This window comes from Ostrinia furnacalis, unplaced genomic scaffold (genome assembly GCF_004193835.3).
Source record: "Ostrinia furnacalis isolate ACB-3 unplaced genomic scaffold, ASM419383v2 OfSCF6289, whole genome shotgun sequence".
NCBI classification, from domain to species: Eukaryota; Metazoa; Arthropoda; class Insecta; order Lepidoptera; family Crambidae; genus Ostrinia; species Ostrinia furnacalis.
Window position 1 is genome coordinate 233,669 of NW_021136528.1, and position 9,235 is coordinate 242,903.

At 36.3% G+C, this 9,235-nt stretch overlaps 1 protein-coding gene across 1 annotated transcript; it reads right to left on the reverse strand.

Moving 5' to 3' along the window:
* Nucleotides 1-4,975: 4,975 nt before the first annotated feature.
* LOC114362228 (uncharacterized) lies at nucleotides 4,976-6,290 on the reverse strand. Its single transcript, XM_028317522.1, has 3 exons — nucleotides 6,164-6,290; nucleotides 5,431-5,565; nucleotides 4,976-5,136 (listed from the first exon to the last, which is right to left on the reverse strand). Exons 1-3 carry the CDS (start codon nucleotides 6,288-6,290, stop codon nucleotides 4,976-4,978), a joined length of 423 nt encoding a protein of 140 aa, XP_028173323.1.
* Between the last annotated feature and the right edge of the window lie 2,945 nt (nucleotides 6,291-9,235).

The following is a 9,235-nucleotide window of genomic DNA, read 5'->3' on the forward strand; positions in this document are numbered from 1 at the left end:
CACAGTGAAAGTGAACACAACATACGCATAGGTGATGAGTGAACCGTAGTCCAGCCTTTGGATGCGAGCCGCTGTGAACTCGATAGGCTTTAAGCAGACCAGTGTGCGAAAATCAGTCAAGGTTTTTCTCGATGATGTATCTGAAAGTTTAAAATCGACTATTACCAAAACAAAAGCGGTTTGATATTTAAGCGATCATCCAGCTCTCTTCATGTTGAATCATACAATTTATATATTTTTAGTTATAACCAAAACACTTCCACTGCTGGACAAAATATTATCGCTTACGCTAAAAGTAACATTTACGGTGGTAGCTCACCATAGGTAGTCGATTTTAAATGAAATATCTATAGCCTTAATGTGTGGTAGTTCGCGGGAAGAATCTGGATGCGGGCAGTGCAGAACCGGTAGCTATGGAAATCCTTGGGGGAGGCATTTGTCCAGCAGTGGACGACATTTGGCTGAAACGAACGAACGATTGTACAAATGACTTACTTATATCTTTGCCCACCAATATGTGGTCTAAAATGCGAATTATCTGTTCTTTTTGCTCATAAGATTTTTCACAACGGTACACCAAACTAAACAACATTACTGCACTGATCAATATCCTCCAAATACATTGTATTGCTGTAAGAAACTTTGTTTTTATTACATCATCCTGAAATTGAATATATCGCAATTAATTATTGTTATTATAGACGGCGTCCATCTATGCAGTTTATAACGAGAGAACGGAAATAAAAAGTTAATTAATTAAAAAAAAACTACGTTATATTATTTTTTGATATAATAAATTAATATGATTTGTTCACTCCATAAGTTTTCAAGACGAGAGTGAATAGGCACTAAGAGTAGGCGCACACTGTTGATTTTTCGTCGGCGGATAGTTTAGTCGGGCTTGAAGTGCTTGAAACCATTTTTACTTCACATTCGCTTTTTATTTGGGAATCTATACTATTATTACAAATGCGAAAGTAACTCTGTCTGTCTGTCTTGCTTTCACGCCTAAACCACTGAACCGATTTTGATGAAATTTGTCATAGAGATATTTTGAGTCCCGGGAAAGGACCCCCCCCCCCATTTTACCCCGATTTTGGAAACAGGGACGCGCGCAATATAGTTTTTCTGTGACAGACATAATTCCACGCGGGCGAAGCCGCGGGCGGAAAGCTAGTCATCAATATAACAATATATCACTAGGTACTGAATATTTACTTACAATTGCTCCAATTATGATATTAAAAAAGAGGTTACTGATGTTTATTATGGTCCATAATCTATATTATATAAAGCTCGATTACCACTGACTGACTCACTGACTGATCAGGGGTATTTTTGGGGTATTTAGAGGGGAGGGGGGTAAAATTTTTGGTGTTTGTTTTAAACTAGATTTTTCGACTGCCAGCTTTATTACATTTTTTGAACCAAAAAACAAAATGGCGGCACTTTTTGAAACTCCAACTTTTTTGTTTTTCATCCTGAATTTTTTCCTTTTTTTGAGTTTATTAGGGTTGCCAAGGTGTGTTAAAAAATGTGAGAAAAAAATGGAAAAACAAAATGGCCGAGCCGCCATCTTGGATTGAAAATGCGATTTCGAGGTGTTTTTAGGGAGGTGTCACTCCGAGATGCGCAATTGTTTTTGAAAAATTCTTTTGAATAATTTTGACATGTATAGTCTGCTTCTGAGCCCCATTCACAGATTACCAAAAAACAAGATGGCGGCTGAGCCGTCGGCCATTTTGTTGCGATCAAAAAATTCCCAAACTTTGGTAGCAATTTTCCGGCAGATGGCGACACCGGAGTGGGGTACAATGTTCCGGGCGATTGTTGGTCTGTTATTCGAGTGTTGCCATGAATCGGAAAAAACTACCATTTTGGAAGAAAATTTTCCACCACGGCCCCGGATAGTAGAAAATGGAAATTTCAAAAAATTCCATAAACTTGGAATGCAGTCTGGTGACATTTGGGGACCCGAATGACATTTCACCATTTTTATGAAAAAAGTCTGGCAACACTGAAAGTTATGGGGAAAAGTTTTTTTTGCGACATGGGTGACTTTAAAGTTAGTGACAGACAGAAAGAATTGTGGCAGAAAAAAAATAAAAATGACGTTTGGTTGGATATACGACCCAGACTATGGGAAAAATCCGAAATGTCAAAAAATCAAGATGGCGGCGGCGTGGGCGGCCATTTTGTAAAAAGTTGAAAATTTCGAAATTTTGGAATGCATTTTTCGAGTAGTTGGCAACACTTTGGAAAGTCGANAACGCAGTGTAATTATTTACTAAATCGGAAACTTTTAATTTTCTGCGAAAGAATCCGCGGACTTTCAACTTGTAAAGAAATAGAGTTAAAACTTTGTAATGTTTGATGGAGGAAAAATCTACATCTTTTATTTCATAAACTACTTCAAACATTTTGATATTGTAAAACCTTTGTACTTGCGCAAAGGGCTTATGCATTGTCATTATATTATACCAATTAGTGCATAACAATCGTCAAAAAAAAAGTTTTACTCACCCTAACACCAAATGCTGCGTTAATAAAATTGCTTTGTTGAATTAACAACAGATAGCATTTATTCAACCAACCTAAATCATTCAAAATTAAATGATTGAACACGAAAACATGTGAAGAATTCTCCATAGTCTTTTTAGCATTTTCTTTGTCCTTCGAGAAGTACAACCAGTTCTTCTCCCCGACCACATCAATCGTACCTGTTGTGCTATTTTTTGATAAATAAAAATCTTGCAATATATCTCTTATGCTTCTGAGTCTGTACTCAATTTGTATTACATTTGCGCACATTTCAATTACAGTCCAAATGTTTATAAAAAGTAAAACTTTTTCAAAACAGTACGCCGTAAACATTATGATATCGGTTTTGTACATAAGATATACATTCCCTAAAGCAGTCACGGTGTATAAACCAAAAAACAAATTTATGTACACAGTTATTTGAAATATCTTTTCTTTTATGGCATAAAGGTATATTCTTTCAAGTACATTATCGATAATTTCATACATTTTGAAATAGTTTAAGCTTGGACATCCGCCTTTGAAAGTGTAGATCAAATCGATGATATACAGTACAGCTTGCATCAAAATGTACGTGAACCGAGTTGCATCACTGAATTTCTTAGAAAAATCTTTATTCCCATCCAGATTTTTGGATATAATTATCTGGACTATAATCATTGTTATTGAAAATAAAGTTAATACTGCAACAATCGGTATTTGTTTGAACCAAGATGATGATATCTTCAAAGATTTATTTTTACGATGAACACTGGTTAGAAAGACTAATCTTAGTAAATTATGTATTGGAGATAAAGTATCAAATGCATCCTTAGGTTCTTTTAGAATTTTCCTTTTAAACATAATTTTGTTTTGATTTCCTGACACAACGTCTCGTCTCGATCAGAGGGAATTTGTAACATTAGTAGTTGATTCTAGAACTTACACAGAAAAACGTTATGTTGATAATGGATTTTTGATGGTTATTGTCACTGTTAAAGCTTTTAGAGGTAATCAGTACATTATCGTTCATTTATCAAATTAATTTCATCTGATACAGAAGATGATTTATGCGACGTTTAGTTTACATTTTAATTTGAATAATGGAATATATTACTGCATGTATTTAATGTAATGGTTTGGAATAAATGGCATCATTACATATTATTATTACGTGCATAAATTTTAATAATAAATATATAAGTAAAATGGAGATCAAAAAAAATCAAAATCAAAAAATATTTATTACCCTTCACAATTTAGGTACACAATACAATAGAAACTAAGCCAAGGATTTTTAATCTAAAGTGCGAGGGACTGGTGCCTGAAATAGGTTTCAAAAGAGAAACCTGTGCTACGGGTCACCAGGCCTCACCCCCGGAACGAATGGCGTTATATAAGGTAATAACATAGACGTGCATGCATTAAACTTACATATTAATAGCTTAACAGAGAAGACTGAAGTGTGAATGTGTGTGTCGTGTGTATGATGAGTGTGAGCGTATAGGTTGTGTGTGTACAGAAGAAGGTGAGTGTGCGAATGAATGCGAAGGTGTTTTTCTATCTATCTATCTATATAAATAAAAATGAATTGATGTTCGTTAGTCTGATTAAAACTCGAGAACGGCTCGGCCGATTGAGCTGATTTTGGTTTTAAAAAGTTTGTCGTAGTCCAGGGTAGGTCTAAACGGAGAGCAAATAAGGAAAAATTGCGATGGCTTATTTATTGCCTTTAAGGCGGAACAGAGTTCGCGCAAAAGAAGGTGAGTGTGTGAATGAATGCGAAGGTGTTTATTAACAATAAGATTAAAGGGACAATTAGGCATGTAAACGAATACACATAGTACGGGATGTTTGGGAATCATCTTAGGGGGCGAATTAGTTGTTCTGTGGCTTCATAATCCAGTGTTTTAAGGTGCTGTATGACTTTTTGTTTGCAGCTAGAAGTGGTCAGAGAGTAAATTTGAATTCTTGTGTTAATTTTGTTATAGAGGAAGGGGCCTAAGAAGCAGAAGAATTTTGTTGCAAGTGTCATACTTTTTACGACTTTGAGAGCTGATATCTCAAAAACCGTTCACTTTAAGAAAAATGTTTTTTAGAAAACTTTATATCATTTTAAAAGACCTTTCCATTGATACCCCACACGGGTATGTACATCGAAAAAAAATTTTCATCCCTCAGTTACATGTATGGGGGGCCCCACCCCCAATTCTTTTTTTTACTATTTAGTGTCATAATTTTGTAGCGGTTCATACAACACATATTCCCATCAAATTTCATCACTGTAGTACTTATAGTTTCCGAGTAAATCGGCTGTGACAGACGGACAGACGGACAGACGGACAGACGGACAGACGGACAGACGGACAGACGGACAGACGGACATGACGAAACTATAAGGGTTCCGTTTTTGCCATTTTGGCTACGGAACCCTAAAAAGGAAACTTCATTCACTTCAAACATTTTGCAGTAAAAGTACAGTGAAGGTCATCACAACAGAAGTATATGTGATGAGTATCCCGTAGTCCAACCTTTGTATGCGAGCCGATGTGAACTCGACGGGCTTTAAACAGACCAGTCTGCGAAAATCAGTCAAGGTTTTTCTCGTTGATGTATCTGAAATTTATGAATATTACTATCATTACCAGTAAAATAAAAGCGGGTTCAATTTATATGGTGATAGTATTATTATTATGCGATCATCCAACTAGACCCCAAAAATTCCCTACAAAAACCACTCATAAATTAAACTAGCATATTATGGCCTGCATCTCACTTAACATCAGGTGTGATTGCAGTCAAATTGAATAAAATTGTTCTGCATTAAAAAAAAACATTCACCCGAAAAGTAAAATTAACTGAGGTATCCATCTAAGGTAGGATAAAATATCTTTAGGTACCCACACTTACTGATATCTTTACTGACTAATATGTGGTCTAAAATGCGAATTATCTGTTCTTTTTGCTCGTAAGTTTTTTCACAGCGATGCACTAAACTATACAACATTACTGCACTGATCAATACCCTCGAAATACATTGTAATGCTGTAATAAATTTTGTTTTTATGACACCATCCTGAAATTAAAATATATTATTTATAAAAATAGACGTAGAACACTTTTGCACGATGTAATTGCGTTATTTTTTCGCGTCACAAGTATACAAAGTGCCACACCACCATTTTTACTTAACATTCGTTTCATTTGGGACTTATGAGTATAAAAATATAATTACGTACTCAAAAATGTACTTACAAGTGCTCCAGTTATGATTTTAATGAAGATATTAATGACATTTACTAATGTCCATAATTGATATATTGAAGTTAGTAAAATCTGAAAAAAAAAACAAGGAGTTGAGTCATTAAGAATTCAAGATAAGATATTGGACAGAGTGTAAAACATATTTGTGGTCCACATTTTTCACTCGTCTCGTCAGTGCTTCATCCTTTTTAATATAAGTAGAAAAAAATTGTTAAAGCTTTTAGTAATTATTTCAAAAAGTGCTTCATTTTTTTTCCTGTGAAAGAATGCACGGACTTTCATGTAGAAATATTGTAAAAACTCTTCAAGTAGCGTTGCGTAAAGGGTTTATGCATTGTCATTATACCAATTGCATTCCAGTTATTAAAAAAAATGTTACTCACTCTTACACCAAACGCCGTATTAATAAAATTGCATTGCTGAATCAACAACAGATAGCATTTATTCAACCAACCTAAATCATTCAAAATATTGAACCCAAAAACACGTGAAGAAGAATTCCCCATATTCTTTTTAGCATTATCTTTGTCCTTCGAGAAGTACAACCAATTTTTCTCACCAACCACATCAATCGTACCTGGTGTACTATTTTTTGATAAATAAAAATCTTGCAATAAATCTCTTATGCTTCTGAGTCTGTACTCAATTTGTATTATATTTGCACATATTTCAATCGCAGTCAAAACGTTTATATACATTAAAACCTTTTCACTAATGTATACGATCCCAAATAAAGTGCTTATGTTGTTGTATACAAAAGACATGTTCAAAGAAGCAACCATGATGTAAGAACAAAAAAACAAATTAATTGTCACTGTTATTATAAATATCTTTTGCTTTACTATAGTGAGGTACGTTCTTCCAAGCACATTATCGATAATTTCATACATTTTGAAATAGTTTAAGCTTGGACATCCGCCTTTGAAAGTGTAGGTCAAGTCAATGACATACAGTATAGTTTGCGTCAAAATGTACGTGAATCGAGTCGAATTGGCGAATTTTGTGAAAAAATTTATATTCACATACACATTTTCGGTTTTCATTATCTTGACCATAATAACTGTTATTGAAAATAAAGTTAATACTGTAATAATCGGTATTTGTTTGAACCAAGATGTCGATATCTTCAAAGATTTATTTTTACGATAAATACTGGTTAGGAAAACTATTCTTAGTAAATTATGTATTGGAGATAAAGTATCAAATGCATCCCTAGGTTCTTTTAGAATTTTCATTTTAAACATAATTTTGTTTTGATTTACTGACACAACGACTGGATCAGAGGGAATTTGTAACATTAGTAGTTGATTTTTAGAACTTACACAGAAAAACGTTAAGTTGATAATGGAATTTTGATGGTTATTGTCACGATTATAACTTTTAGAGGTAATCAGTACATTATTGTTCATACATAATTTATCAAATTAATTTTATTTGATACAGAAGATGATTTATGCGACGTTTAGTTCACATTTTAATATGAATAATTGAATACATTTCTGCATGTATTGTATTTTATGTAATGGCACAAAATGGTTTGGAATGAACGGAATCATATTACGTGCTATCAATTTTAATAGTAATACATAGATATCTATTATGAGAAAGCCTTCGATTCGGTCGAGACCTGGGCAGTGCTACAGTCTCTCCAAAGGTGTCAAATTGACTATCGATATATCGAAGTGTTGAGGGATTTGTACAAAAACGCCACAATGTCGGTCCGCCTCCAGGATCGGGATTCGAAACCTATCCAGTTGCAGCGAGGGGTAAGACAGGGAGACGTCATATCTCCAAAACTGTTTACCACCGCCCTGGAAGATGTCTTCAAGCTTCTGGACTGGAACGGATTTGGCATAAATATCAACGGCGAGTACATCACCCACCTTCGATTCGCGGACGATATCGTAGTCATGTCATGGCTGAGACCTTGGAGGATCTAGGCACAATGCTCGATGGCCTCAGTAGAGCCTCTCAACAAGTGGGCCTCAGAATGAACATGGACAAGACAAAAATCATGTCTAATGTCCGTGTTGCACCCACTCCTCTGAAGGTTGGAGACTCTACACTCGAAGTTGTCGACAATTATGTATACCTGGGACAAACAGTCCAGTTAGGTAGGTCCAACTTCGAGAAAGAGGTCAATCGTCGAATCCAACTCGGATGGGCAGCGTTCGGGAAGCTTCGCCATATACTCATGTCCGAAATACCGCAGTGTCTCAAGACGAAAGTCTTCGAGCAGTGTGTGTTGCCAGTGTTGACATATGGATCCGAAACGTGGTCGCTTACTATGGGCCTCATAAGAAGGCTCAAGGTCACCCAAAGGGCGATGGAGCGGGCTATGCTCGGAGTTTCCCTGCGTGATCGAATCAGAAATGAGGAGATCCGTAGGAGAACCAAAGTAACCGACATAGCTCGCAGAATTGCTAAAATCAAGTGGCAGTGGGCGGGGCACATAGCTCGTAGAGACGATGGCCGTTGGGGCAGGAAAGTTCTCGAGTGGNGCTCGCAGAATTGCTAAAATCAAGTGGCAGTGGGCGGGGCACATAGCTCGTAGAGACGATGGCCGTTGGGGCAGGAAAGTTCTCGAGTGGCGACCACGGGCTGGAAAACGTAGCGTGGGCAGGCCTCCTACTAGGTGGACCGACGATCTGGTAAAGGTCGCGGGAAGAGCCTGGATGCGGGCAGCGCAGGACCGGTCATTGTGGAAAACCTTGGGGGAGGCCTTTGTCCAGCAGTGGACGTCATTTGGCTGAAACGAACATAGATATCTAGCTTGTAAGGTGGCAAAATTTTGAAATGCAGCTAAATTAGTAATGTACGTACAACCCGACCGAGCCAACTGCGCACCTCGCTGGAATGCGACTTTCCCGTGCACTCACCCACACACCTCCCCTCGTTCGATGTGACGTCACGGCTGACAGGTGCGCAGTTGATTCTATCGGGTTGTACTTTGTATTTTAATTATTATGGTTTTGAGGAAAACTCATGGGGCTTTTTCTCCTAATCGGGCACGCCCACAGTTGGTAATAATGTCAAACTACTTTAATGTATTGTTAACTATTCTAATGATCAAAAATTATTCTAATGTTCGTCATGTGTAGTCTAAAATCGATAATAAATATTATCACGAAGTCTAGATAAAATTATATCGTGTTTTATCGATTACACCGGGATAGTAGGCCCCAGTCATCCACAGCTTGGTTAGCATGATAATATCTATGTGATTTGGGTTTTTATTACAATAAGTTCTCTAAAGATGTTGAGATGAAGCATCATGGTTTGAAGGCCTTTAATAAAAAAATATGAAATAAGTATTTTTATAAGATTTATTGATATTATTTTGGGTATTAAAATATACGAGTAAGTGTGTATGGTATTGCGCACTTTTCTACGAATAATTTCACGCAATGCTAAGCAAAGCTCGTGTATCAAAAGCCTTATCACTGTTGTT

What these genes read in the sequence shown, in the direction of transcription:
- LOC114362228 (XM_028317522.1), bottom strand. Translation starts at nt 6,290, where the DNA reads ATGGGGAATTCTTCTTCACGTGTTTTTGGGTTCAATATTTTGAATGAT. An exon ending in GGCGTTTGGTGTAAGAGTGA is followed by an intron (nt 5,566 to 6,163) that starts GTAACATTTTTT and finishes AATTTATTACAG; the next exon opens with CATTACAATGTATTTCGAGG. An exon ending in ATTAGTCAGTAAAGATATCA is followed by an intron (nt 5,137 to 5,430) that starts GTAAGTGTGGGT and finishes CATAAATTTCAG; the next exon opens with ATACATCAACGAGAAAAACC.